The sequence below is a fragment of the Camelus ferus genome, chromosome 19 (genome assembly GCF_009834535.1).
Source record: "Camelus ferus isolate YT-003-E chromosome 19, BCGSAC_Cfer_1.0, whole genome shotgun sequence".
NCBI classification, from domain to species: domain Eukaryota; kingdom Metazoa; phylum Chordata; class Mammalia; order Artiodactyla; family Camelidae; genus Camelus; species Camelus ferus.
Genome location: NC_045714.1, coordinates 18,916,144 through 18,929,862, shown reverse-complemented (window position 1 = coordinate 18,929,862; position 13,719 = coordinate 18,916,144). Strand labels below are relative to the sequence as shown.

General features: G+C 50.7%; 1 protein-coding gene across 3 annotated transcripts in view; it reads left to right on the top strand.

Moving 5' to 3' along the window:
• SLC24A3 (solute carrier family 24 member 3) overlaps window positions 1-13,719 on the top strand; it is a 428,089-nt gene that overhangs the window by 360,897 nt on the left and 53,473 nt on the right. For all 3 annotated transcript variants that reach the window (XM_032461762.1, XM_032461760.1, XM_032461759.1), the window contains one exon: window positions 9,245-9,319. In XM_032461762.1, the coding sequence (XP_032317653.1) occupies window positions 9,245-9,319 (75 nt within the window). The remainder of the gene's footprint in view (window positions 1-9,244; window positions 9,320-13,719) is intronic.

Genomic DNA, 13,719 nt, shown 5'->3' with positions numbered 1-13,719 from the left:
AACCAGTATTCTTAGTAGGCAAATATCACCGCCCGCCCAAGATCAGAGTGTGACCCTCGTCCGCACCTGAGGGGGACAGGTGCTTCCTTTCCAACCCAGAGCGCCCGCGGGTGGTGGCCACCCACACTTCCATGTGACTCATCCTCCGTCATCACTCAGATTAGCTCCTGATAGTAAACAGGCCCCACTCTTTGTCAAACAGTAGCTAGAAATCTTACAGCACCCAATCCACATTTCCTCTCCTCTGTAACTGCAGGAAGCCAGAGAAACGTGAGCCCTTCTAGGTATCAAACAGGCTCTTCTCAGTCCACATCCAAGCCCGTGGACTGAAAAGTGGCTGGCTGTCCTGTGTTTCCATCCCTTTGCCTCCAACATTTTAGTTTTCAGAGAGACCAGAGGGAAATGGAACATCTCCCCCCACCACGATTCCACTGCAGGTTTTCGGACAGCATAGAAAGCATCGTGTGGCAACACCATAGACACCAAGTGCTAATGTAACAGTGGGTGTAATTTTAGCCAGGGTCTTACTTGCACCCAAGTACGTGGTCTTAGCTGTCTGATTTCTGAACTCACATGATACGGCTTAACTTCCTTTTCCATCAGCACTTCGGATGCAGAGGAGCCCCACTCCATCGGGGAGACCCTAGCCCCATGACGATATGGCACAGACCGGGACACCAAAGCCATCTCTCAACCTTGGCCCGGTCCTTTCAGGGTTCATAATTGATAAAGTGAGGAAATATTTGCCTCTGACATGTATCTGGCTACTAACCCAAGTGGCACAGATTTAAAAACAAATTCAGTACTTTGGTCTGGATTTCTTTGGACTGTCTTTTCAGTAGATGGAGTAGGAAGGCCGGGCAGGGAGCAGGAATGTTCTGGCATGGTCCTGCAGAGGGATGTGCAGACGAGTGGTTTCCCCAGCATCTTATGCAGGGTCGGTGCTAGAAGCTGATGAAGGAGGAAACCCCATACAAGCAGTGCTTCTAATTTGCCCCTGCAGCTCAGCCACACCCGGTGGCCGTCTGGCCAAGATCTTAAGTGACGGCCGATGCCCACTGCATCCCGTCCAGACCCCACTGCCCAGGGTGGCCTCACCCGTCTCTTGCTGGTTATACTTCAAGTTCTCAGGTGTGACTCAGACTCCGAAATTCTCTGTCGTCTACACCAGCACTTCTCACACTAACGTGCACCTCGGTCACCTGGGGGTCTGGCTGAGATGCAGGCTCCGATGCAGCTGGTCTAGAGTGGGGCCTGAGAGCTGCCATTTCTCCCGGGCTGTCCCGGGCCGCACGTCGGGTAAACAGTGGGGCAGCACTGAGCTGGGGAGAGAGCGTCTCTTCAGTGGGACTTACTGGGCTGAGACAGGAGAATGCGTGTGAGCCACTTCAGTCCCTCCCGGAAAGCTCTGAATACCGCCAAGCTGCTCTCCATGGTTATACGTGAAACAGATACAGCACACGCAGTCGAAAGCTACAGACAGCCACAAACAGTGTTTTTGCCATTAGCTTCAGCTGCCTCCGTCAAAGTTCTTATCGGCGCAGCCAGGATGGACTGAGAGCCACCTTACCTCCCGTCCCTTTCGGGTGGAGGGACAAGTGATTAAATGATGAAGAGCCAGGAACTAAGACGGAGCAGAACCTCAGGGCTTCCATGTCCAAAAACTAGATTAAGGGGTCTGTGAACTTGGAAGAGAAAAAAATACACCTTCCTTTTGCTGACCACTTAGATTTAACATTTCATTTCATTATTCGTGAGGAGCTGACATAGTAACATTAGCTGGGACTCTGTCTCCAGCAGGAACATAAGCTGTTTCCATTCTCTGTTACAGTCGTGCAGACATGCCAGACCCTCGCCCTTCACTACCACGCTTAAATGACTAACGTCCTGTAATGAGGACATTTGCAGGCTCTTGTTAATAAAGAAATAGACATCACCATATCTCCGTTTCTCAATGCTCTGATAGCTGGCTTTCGAAAAATCAGTTTCTTTATAATTCTTTATGGTTTATGTTATGCCTTTTAATACACAGTTCTGAAAAGGGGCACACAGCGTGCAAAGGGGCACACAGCACAGGATGCTTAGAACCCCGAGCATGGCGTCGGGCAGTAGAGGAACAGCCGCTGGTGTGTCCAGCACTGTCAACACTAATTAAAATAATTCTTTGAGAACTGGGGTCACGGATGCCTATTCCAGCAGGGCCCGGGTATGGAGAGCAAATGAGTGATGGGGTCAGGCCTGAGGATCTCCACAGCAGAAGGGGTGGAGTACGTGGGAGCTGACTCTTGCCTTTGGAGTGGGGGGCCGTAGAGTGGAGGGACCGTGGCAAGCTGAAAACCACACGTCCCACCTGAAGAGGGCTCCGCTGACAGCCCCACGGCTGCACCAGCACACCCCCAGGGTGCCAGGTCTTCAGATTTTGTCAAGAGAAGCCAAAAGTCTCGGTGTGGTGGAAATCTCTCCCCAAGTTGTAATGTACGTGTGGGCAGTTGTTGCAATTAACAAGAAACAAAGGGGAAAAACTCGGGGCCTGGGCCTGGGTGAGTGGGGGAAGGGCTCCTGGAGCACAGCCGGGGTCCCCTTCCCGAAGGCGGGGTCGACTCCCCGTGAATTCTGGTGTGTTCGAGACTACTCTGAGCGACCGAGTTTTGAAGGCCTAGCGGGCAGTCGCTTACATTCAACATGAAAACTCCTGCACATAATATTTCAGATGATTGAGAAAGTACTTCTGCATCCCAGGCGCTCCGGGCCGTCAGAGCATCCGAGGCCACTGTTCAGTACGATCGCTGAAGGGCCTTCGGGAGACGGCTCTGTGCCCACGTGGTCCCAGTGTGGCCTCGTTTTCACTTAAATGTCTCCAGCAGCAGTTTGTTTACTTGTCATTTGTTCTCCTTGCATAAAACCAGGACTCACAATGGGTATTCATAGAAAAAAAGAAATTAAAAAAATGCAAATTCATTTTCTGTTCCTGTTCGTGAAGATTAATAGCAGAGGTTCACTGTATTTTGCAAGAGCACATGGCTGTCTGTTTACGTGGCCTGACCGTTACTGTCCTTTCTCAGCAGTGAACGTCTAGAAAGCAGGGGCCATTTGTATCCAGTGACTTTTCTCAGGATTGCGATGTTTGGAAAGTGCACTTGAATAATGAACAGGCGATGGCGCCAAGCCCTCTCCGTGGGTGAACAGGGCCTCCCCTGCTCCGGCCCCTCTGCCGCTGGGTTTTCCCACCCCACGGGGGGACCTGCAGAGCCCACCCTCACTCCACACTGCGTGGCTGTCTTTCCTGAGATGAGAACTGGCTGTAGGAACAGTGCCAGCTCGAAAGCTTGGAATAAAACTCATGTTACCATTTTCAAATCCCTTTACCATGAAATTTGTGTGAAATAACAACGCTTCTCAGACGACGGCAGTTTTTATGTTTTACGTCATGTAACTCTTGTGACTGCTTCCATGGCTTTCTAAAAAGGCAAACCGCTCATGAGTTGAGGTATGTGTTCCTTTTAAAATGTGTCTGCAATGTCAAATTCCATCCTCCATCAAGAAAAATCATCCTAAATATTGTATTATGCTTGTATATTTCCATGTATATAAATAGCTGTCTACTGATTTGCAATAGAAATCCATATACAGACAATGGTTTTATCATAAACAATTAATTTTAACCTCCTAGAAGGCGTCCAAATTCCAGATTATCACTCAACATTGGAATAAAGGAGAAGGTTTGTTTTTTTTTTTTTTCTGTTTTGTAAGTGTCTTCTTTTTTTTGTCTTTTGGCCTTACTCCACTCTGAAACTAAAGGGAATTAGAAGAAGGAAACTGAAGCTGTGTATTCAATAGAAAACGTGTGAAATGCACTCCAGAAATAGAGAAGCAACATCAAGATGAGATTCCAGCCGGGAGGGGATCCTCGAGCTGTAGAAGGAATCAGAGCCTCTGGCCTTAGTGTACAGAGGGGTTTGCCAGCATGCGTATTATTGATTAATGGGGCCAAGAGCAGTATGACTCACCGCCGGTTCTCTCCCAGGACCCTGGCCCTGGTCTCTTGCAGACATTTTGCCAAGTGCTCAGAAAGCGCTCTTCTCATCAGCGTCTCCCCTGCTCTGGCTTGGGTGACACCTGTCCCCGGATGCCGGAGAGCATCCCGTGTTGAGGCAAAGGTGCTGACGGATCCCTCTCTGCCCATAAATGTGTTCAGGGTCTGAGCCAGATGGTTGCTGGCCTCCTTCTAGAGATAAAAGACCCTTCACCAAGAAGCAGAGGCACTGGCTGAGACCCCAGCGTCAGAGTGTGTATCCGCGTCTGGGGCAAAGTGAAACTTTCAATCACCAAACAATGTGCTGTGTTGGTGTTTGTTTTTTTAAACTAAACCAGCTAAATACAGTAGTTTTCAGTTATTTAACTGACTCTCTCCCTCCTGGAATTTGTCCACACCATATCCACATCCAAATCTACATCCAAGGTCACTGTGGTCACTCCTTTCTGCTTTGCTTGCTTTGCCCTGAGTCCCTTTAAAGCAGTGCATTTTTGATTTGGGGGCTTTTGTTAGTTGAAGTATAGTCAGCTTACAATGTTGTGTTAATTTCTGGTGTACAGCGTCATGTTTCCGTTTGTGTGTGTGTGTGTGTGTATGTGTACATATATGTATATTCCTTTTCATAGTCTTTTCCATGATCGGCTTTTCCAAGGTACTGAATATAGTTCCCTGTGCTCTACAGTAGGACCTTGTTGTTTATTTTATATATAGTAGTGTGTATCTGCAAATCCCAAACTCCCAGTTTATCCCTCCCCACCCCTCAACCTTGGAATAAAGAAGAGGGTATTTTTTTGTTTTTGGAGAAGTGTCTTTTTTTTTTTCTTTTGGCCTTTCCTCCCTGGTAACCATAAGCTTGTTTTCTGTCTGTAAGTGTTTCTGTTTTATAAATAAGTTCATTTGTGTCACTTTTTCCAGATTCCACAGATAAGTGATATCATATGGTATTTTTCTTTCTCTGTCTGACTTACTTCACTTAGAATGACAATCTCCAGGTCCATCCATGTTGCTGCAAATGGCATTATTTCATTCCTTTTATGGCTGAGTAGTGTTCCATTGTATATGTACGTACCACGCCTTCTTTCTCCAGTCATCTGTCGATGGACATTTAGGCTGTTTCCATGTCTTGGCTGCTGTAAGCAGCGCTTCTTTGAACACTGGGGTGCAGCTATTAAAGCAGCATATTTTTGAAACTGAGCTGTGGTTGCTGCTTTCTGATCTCTTGCCTCCACCTCTTCTGTCCTCTGGCTGCCGTATCTCCATGCCTGCCTGATGGCTTAAAGTCATGGAGGGAAGAAAGTCTCCACGGGAGGCTTCACAGACGGGGGTCTGCTTTCACTCCTGCCACCCTGCCTGCCCTGTAGCACTGCGTGCGGGGCCAGGGCCGTGAGACGCAGACTTCCTGGGTTCAGAGCCCAGCCCCCACCCCACGGCTAGTTGTACGATCTTGGTCGAGACTTCAAACTTGGCCAAGCCCAGATTGCTGGCCAGTGGGGGTGACAGTGCCCACCTTACTGAACTGACTGAGTGAGACAACCCTTCCAGATCTTCTTATGTACAGGAAACATGAGATACTGATTTGCTGTTGTGATGAGTGGTGGGCACGGAAGGGTAAGACAGAGGTGAAGACGAGGTCGCGGTCACAGCGTTCACTGTGGTTACGCAGAATCAAGTATGCCTTCACTTTCCCTCTAGAGCATGGAGAAAAATTATTCTCTGATTTGGCACCTTCTTACTTGTCCTCCGATTCATTGCTTCTCTAGAAAAAAATTGGTTTTGGTAAGTGTAGGCTCTGAATCTGGAGCTGAAATTGGGGGACAGTCCATACATTGAAAACTATTCTACTTATAAAGAGGTAAAATATATCGTTATCCACGCAGATTTGACATCTACGCCAAGCGTGAGGTCTGTGTCGTGCAGCTGTAAATCTAAGTGCGTAACTTGGGTTATACTTTTTTGTTTTTATTTTAGTTTTTATTTTTATCGCAGATGTATGCACAGAGCTTTTGGAAGCAGCCAGTCCCGGAGGGCTTGTTAGGAAAGGCGGCCACCCTCCGGGCCCCAGCACCAGTTTCCTGCCCATCAGAGGCAGTTGCTTTCCACTGGCTTGGCTGTTACATGCTCAGTGTCTCCAAGTTACACACTGCTACTTGATTTTTCGGTGTCGAGTATTATCCGTGGCTTCACAGTATGGAAGAGGAGGGTTAAGGTGTCTTTCAACCCTACCCACCCCTACTACCCACCCCTCCGTCCTCCCCGAGTAACCACACCATCAGTGTGGTTAGGCAGTAGTCTGTGCTCCGTTTATCATGACTGGATGACCACTGCGTACAGCTGAGCCGTGAGTACGTAATGACTCACCTTTCCTGCACAACTCTGTTGTCCCCGTGGCTTCTAACTGTCTTTTTTGTTGTTGCTGTTCATTTGCTTAGGTTTCTATGTTCTATTCCCAGAGATTTCCAGTCTCCTTTCCGTGGGTTCAGAATTACCAGATATTCGATCAGTTTTTGTCCCTTTGGCATCATTTCTTCTGAGTCTTCTGACCTGCAAAAGTTTCATTTTGGAATCTCCTTTCACCACCTTTCTAGAATCCTCCTTCACCACCATTCTGGAAATCTCCACTTATTACACAGATTTTTACTGTTTGGTGTGATGACTGATTGTGACATAATTCTGTGTAACAGGTGGTTTCCTCCCTGGTTTTGGTGGAGCACATCCTCAAGGAGCTTTTTGAAAAAGGGTACCCAGAAAGTAAATTTTTTAAGAAAGTTAAACTTTTATTTTTATTCTTCTCTCACTTTAAATGAACAATGTGGCTGGGTGTTGAATTCCAGGTTGAAATCATTTTCCTTTCTTATTTCAAAGGCGTTCATTCCTCCATTGTCTTCTAGTTTTCAGTGCTTTTGTTGAGAAATAAAATGTCACTCTGGTGTTGACTATTTGCATATAACCCAGCTTTTCTCTCTCTGGCAGTTTCTGGGACCAATTTTTGGCCCAGTATTCTGAAAATTCATTATGATATGCCTTGGTATACATCACTTTGTCCACTGTGCCAGAAAATGCACATGTCTGGGAATTTGTCTCTAATTATTTATTTGATTTATTTCCTCTCCTCTGTTTTCTGGAACTTCTGCTCTGTAAATGCCAGGTCTCCTATTTCCGTTAGGGTGCAGGATGTGCAGTGACTGATCTGCTTGAAGTGAGGGAGGAAGTTTGGGGTTAAATTCTTAAACAGTCTCTCCGTCATCCAGCATTCAGGCCCACCTTTCCCGCCACATCTAGAGCTTGGCTCGCTGCCAGCCGAATGACCATCTCTTCTTCTGGTTCCCAGCCTCCAAAATCTTGTTGCTCTGGTCAGCTCTTCTATTATTTTTTCCTCACAGGTTTATGTCTTGTTAAAATAAATATCCCTTCACTGTTACCTTGTTACAGCTGTAACAAGAAAGAGCAAAGATGCTGGGATGTGTTCAGTCTGCCATCTTTAACTAAAAGCCCAAACGATTCTTTAAGAAAATTCAGAATTGATATTTGTCACATGCTCTAAGTCCACTTGCCTAATTCTAATAAATTTTAGTCACAGCCTTTTATGACCTGAAGGAAAATGAGCAGTCTGGTCCACTTCATCCTGTTCCGTAGGCGGTGAGCGATGGTCACCCGTTCTAAGAGCAGGCAGAGCAAGAGGAGCCTGATAAAGGGTAGAGGGCGCCTTATAGTCCTGATGTGAGTCTTGAGGCACGAGTCCTTTTCTGGACAACCCCGTCATCTGCAACCCAGATCTGCAAATACGAAACCTAATAAGGAAAATACCTCGGTGCCCCCACAGCAGCGGAAGAAGGCGTGAGTGGGGAGAGGCCGACCTCCTTGTTCACTGACGGTTGTGCTTAAGTCGCGGCTCTTCTGCTCGCTGAATCCAGAAAGCCCTCTGTGTTCGGCTCTGCCCGATCTTTCCCTTCAGACAGGCGGGGGGAGGGGCACCTTTGCCTTTGCCTGGACTCTGTTTCCCTGTTGTCTTGCGTGCAGCGTGTGGCTGTCGCCAGCCCGGCTGAGAGCTGACATTTGCAGCGTCCTTCTCCGCTTCCGAGGCCGAGGGCAAAGGCAGCTAGACGTCCGTGGCCTGTGGCCGTGGCGGGGCTGGCGCTTTTCTCAGGAGGCGGGAGGGGGATGTGCCTGCCCGCCCAGGAAGCGCCCCCCGCGTGGCACTGCTGCTTTCTGCGGGTCTGCCAGAGCAGACCCACTCACAAAGCACAGGAAGAACACGGGGTTTCCCGCCAAAAGAGACTGAAGGACTTGAGGAGAAAGGGCTCTTCCTCCAGAACAGAGATCTTGACCCGGCGTTGGCGCCCCGCCCCGCGCCGCGCCCCGCCCGCGCCGCGCCCCGCCCCGCGCCGCCCCCACGCCCCTCCCCTCCCCACGCCCCTCCCCTCCCCACGCCCCTCCCCTCCCACAGCGCCAGCCCGGCCCCTCCCCTCCTCCGTGCGCCAGGGGCCTCCTTCTCCCGCAGGAAGTCTGCACACAGTGGGTCAAGGCGCTTAGCCTCCAGCAGCGTGTCCACTGGTCTCAGCAGAGCCACCACGTCTTACAGGGACATCTGCCCGCTGCTAAGATAACATTTTCTCTAGATCAATATGCAAAACAAGATTTTAAAAATTCTGATTAAGCCAGGGGTCAAGTGTACACAGGGCCAGGCATTTAGCAGAGATGAGAGAAGAGGGCCGGGGATGGGTTTAGCAGGTCAGCTGTCCGCGCCCCTTCTGAAGGGCGGCAGCTGCCCGGCTCTGGGTGGAGTGCTGACAAGGACACAGGGTGAGATGGCTCCTCCCGTCCCCTTGGCGTTAGGGTTGCTGAGCTGAGGTTCCTGGGAGACGCGGGACTTTGACTCGGCCTTGCAGGACCTGCCTTGGTCTGTCCGTCCACCCAGCCTTCCCTGTCCTCCAGGGGTCAGACCCCAGTCCTGGCTGGGCAGCCCTCCCACCTTCCCCAGATCCCTCCCTGTCCTCTCTCCTGGGCGTCACCCCAGTGAAGCCACTGCAGATTCAGTTCCATCGCGGCATCTGATTTTCAGGGGCTCTGGACTATTAGCCCTAAAGACCTTCAGTAAAGCCCTGTCAGCCGGCAGAGGTCTGGGTCCAGGATGGAGAGGAACACTAGGCTGTGTGTCTGGGAGCCTCCTTTGCCAGGCTGCCCCTTTTCTCACCTTCTCTCCCCTCTTCCCAGGTTGTGGCTCTTTCCTCCTGGTGCCTGCTGCGGGATTCGATTTACTACACGCTATCCGTGGTCGCGCTTATCGTGGTAAGTGTGTGGCGGGCACCTCGCCAGGATCCAGGCCTTTTCCCTCCCAGTCACCCTCCCCCACTCAGGGTTGCGCGCGGCTCCTCCAGGCGGAGCAGGTGCGTGGAGGCGGCTGTTCTTTCTTCCGGCTGCTTTGATCACCCAGGACCCAAGCCTGGTGCTCTGCGCTCTGAGCCGGGGCTGGCTCTGGTCACCGGGCTCCACTGAGCCTGCCCTGCTGTTCTCCTGTGAGCCCCAGCCCGCCCCTCCCTCTCCTCGCGGGCTCCTCAGTAACCCCCTTCGGCATCAGTGTCCCTGGGTGGGGAATTCCCTCCCCGCCCTCCCTGGCCGTCCCGCAGTGCCCAGTGCCATCGTCACCCTCACCGCATTCCTGCAGTGGCATCCCTGAGGCCCGTGGTGGGTAAGCAGCTTTCTACCAGACACCTTCATGTCCCAAACCCAACGCGTCTCTACACTCCCATTCCCACCCTACCCGGGGGTGTGTTAAACTGACCTTCCCCGCAACTCCCACTGCACCCACTCAGCTTAATTGTCCTGTGAGTTTTCACTTTGGAAAAACCTCCCCAGCGTCCCCCCCACCGTAGCCCATTTTGCTTGAGGTTTCAGGCCTCTCTGGCCTGAACTGACCAAGCTCATTGTAGGTTAATGTTGCAACAAGTAACTTCCCAGCCGCCCACCCACTTCTCCCCCGGTCGGTCCTCAGAGCCACCCCAGTGGTGTCTCTACAAAGAAAACTTGCAAATGCCCGTCTTTGGTTTAAATGCCCAGTGGCTCCATGTCACCTGTGGGGACAAACCCAAACCCCTCAGCTCGGCAAGGGGAGCCGTCCAGGAGAAGGAGGACAGCAAGTCAGAAGGACACAGACGTGGGTGTCAGCAGCTCTGACTCCTCCTCTGGCCCCCTCCCCCCTGACCGGCCCTAATGACCTTGGGGGAATCAGTCTCTACAGGCTTCAGTTTTCTTACCTACAGAACAGAAATAAGATCCACTGAAGGGCCGACTGTGCACAAAGCACTGCCTGTAGATTATTTAATTGTAACTCTCTATACAGATGAACCAAAAGTGATGTTTAACACTAGGCTTTCCCCAAGGAATCAGATGCGCCCTTCAGTCAACAGCAGGTCTGCAGTCAGTTAGGTTTACAGCCACAGCCTCCTCATTCCAGGGGCAACTGATGACCTGGAGGGTCAAGACCAGCCCCCAGGAACAGAAGGGCTCCAATGATCATACTGGAATGAAGACGCTTGTGTGCCTGTTGAACTCCCGATCAGCAGACTTAGGGACACACATGAACTCTGTGTTCTTGTACCTGTGGAAAAGGTGTGATCACCCCAAATCTAGAAGCCTGCATTCACCCAGCCCAGACTGCTAAAGCAAACTCTGCAGGAGCTTTGTCCTGTGACGTCCAAGCCCACGCACATCACGTGCGCTCTGCTCTTCTGCCTTCGGGGTATTTTAGGATGATTCTTGGAAGTTACTTTTTTCAAGAGACATCTTAGGGGGTGGAGTAACTGAACAGCGCTCTGCACTTTGCTGAAATCCAAAGACACGCCCACCCTGCTAGAGGCGAGGTGATGAGACAGAACAGCGCAGTCCAAGACCTCCCCAGGAGCGTAAACTCAGCGACATCCACGCCCAGTGGCAGAACTGCCAGCGTCGGCTTCCCTCTGTTTTCACATAGCCGCTTCCTGGACTGTGTGTGAAATAGCCTGTCTTCTGTCAAATTTATCTGGACGTGTTTGAGATAGAACAAGTGTGATGCTGCTAATGACGTGTGAAGTAGTAAAGCGATTTTGCTTCCTCTGGCTGTGGGTGATGCTCACCCGCGCAGGGATTTTGGGCAGAGCAACCTGTCTGCTGTGGATGAATCAGAGCTGAGCCAGCTGCACATGGGACGCCAGCGGCTCCGACAGCAACAGAGTGTAAAAGCAAGTGATTCTCTGCTGTGACCTAGAGGTTGGACTGAGTCTTTACAGACCCGGCGTCAGGGCTCGAGTTTTAGGATCTTGAGAAAAATTACATTTCTCCGCTGTTAGGAAGTAATGGAAAAGATAAAATCTGAGACCTCAGGGTTTAGTCTTGATCCTTTTTACTTTAACAGAAGTTCCTCCAAATTCAGCATGCCCTGGAAACGCCCAGCATGCTTACTGGAAACACACAACCCAGAGATTTTAATTCAGTAGGTTCGGTGGTTGGACCCAGGAAACTTCACCTTAACCAAGATCTTCCTCTGTGAGTCTGATGCCAGCGGCACCCACCGCACTTGGAGAAACACAATCTCAAATATGGTTGGACATGATGTTCGTCTGCTGCGTGGCAATGATCGTCTCCAGGGTAAACTTTGGGAATGGCCAAGGTGGAGCATGGTGGTGGCTTGGTTGTCTGGATTCCTGACAGCTGTTAGTTCTTGGGGTCCTCTCCACCTGAGACTTAAAAACGGTGCGAGGAGCAAAGCAGCCTTGTGTCCAGAGGAGCAGCACTTAGCACAGGGGTTTCTCGGTTTCCCCAAATCTGCCCCAGCGCCAGCCCCAGGCCGCCGCTCCACATGCTGAATCTTTCTGTCAAGGTTTCCTAGTCTCCTCTTTCTGTTTCTATGGTAACAGAAGCACTTTTCTTCAGGTTTTCCTTCCATAACACGAAGCTTCTCCATCAGACCCGGCAATGGGCGCTGGAAAGTCCTGTATTTAAAAGCTCTCCTTCTACCCACAGATAATTACCAACCATTCCAGTAATTTATTTTAACTGTTAGGGTTTTTTTTTTCACCCTCTCCCCTTTTGTATGGTTCTGAAATGTTCAGAAGATGGACTTGCAGGTCCCCCAAGGTGATGGAATGAAGCACTCATTCACCTGGAGGGCACATCTGGACTGAGTGGGACCAGATGCCACTTCCATGTACATCCCAGCGAGAGGCCCTTCAGACCCACGCAGAGGAGCCCTGAGGACAATCTGTGAGGGCTGGGGATCCAAAGAGCAGGGAAGATGACTTCTCCCGGGATGCTGAAGGGCCGCTGGGCCAGGGGAGTGCTCAGAGGGTCATTACTACCCAGATTCCAAAACAGCTGATGCAGAGGGACAGGCCAAGAAGCCAAACCACAGGAGTCGGGCCAGCGTGCACATTCTGAAACCAACAGAGCTTCAAACAGCTAACTTAGAGACAAGGGACTCAGTTCATGTCACGTCACGTCAGGAATCCACCTAACCTTTGCTCTCTGCTGTTTTCTAGTTTGTTTGTTGTTGTTTTTTAAGGAGGGAGCAGAAGAAAATAAGAATGTGCTCTTGTCTAAAGCAGTCGTGGTTTCAAAAACATACAGCATGTTTGGTGCCTTTTCGCCTCCCCGTCAAGTGTCCCCCCTTTACCCCTGGTGACATTCTCTACAGCGAAGCATCAAGCCCAGAGAAGCTGGACATGGCCCAGGAGGCTCCCCCACGATGTGGGTCTCCCTCTGCAAGATAGGTGTCACCGTTTAGGTCCCGCTAGCACTCTGGGCTCTTCGGAGCATGTCCTGTGAGCCCCTACCTGTGGATAGTCTGCGAGCCTTACAGACCACCCACCCCCGGCTGAGGATGAGGATGGGCAGCTCAGGCCTCCCCACCTTCTTCTCTCTCCAAATTCCGGCAGGCCCAGACTGTCTCTGTTATGGAAATGTTACTGTAATTTACATAATCGTGTAATTTACATAAATGCAAATGATTCATTATATCGTCAATCTCACAGCTGCCCTAAAAGGAATACTTTATTTTTACCCTTCAGCTCTGCTTTGAGATCGGGGATTATGAGCATCAAGAGAAGGGAAACTTCCAGGGGGAGTGGACAGGCTTCTGAGGCAGGTTCCAGGTCACTCAGAGGGATCACGGACCCAGTCTGGGGAGTGCTGGCCACCTGGAGAAGGCACCAGCTGGGGGCCCCTCCGGGCAACCTGGGTGCTGGCAGGCATCAGGGCTCATCTGAGGTGACGCCCCCTCTGCTCCCTGTGGTCCCCCACTCTGAAGGGGACTCCATGCGGACAAGGAGGCACAAGTCAGCCAACCCGGCCACCCAGAGGCGGCCCGAGCAGCACTGTTCAGTCCTGCAGCCCCAGGGCACGGGAGCTGTGGAGCTCCTGAAATGCTGCCAGTGAGACCGAGGAACTGAGTTTTTAATTAATTCAGTTGTACGTAGCCATCTTGGACAGCTCGTGCCTACCACCTTGGATAGCACAGCTGTGGAGAGCAGATCCTTCCAGCAAAACAAAACCTGCTTCCTCCCAGGCACGTGCTGGCTCCAACAAGCATAGGCCGCCTGCTTCCCGTGGGACTGAGTGCCCTGCTGAGTCTGTGGATGAAAAAACTGCACGGGGAACTATATTCAGTATCTTGCAATAGCCTATTATGAAAAAGAATAGGAAAAGGAACATGTGCA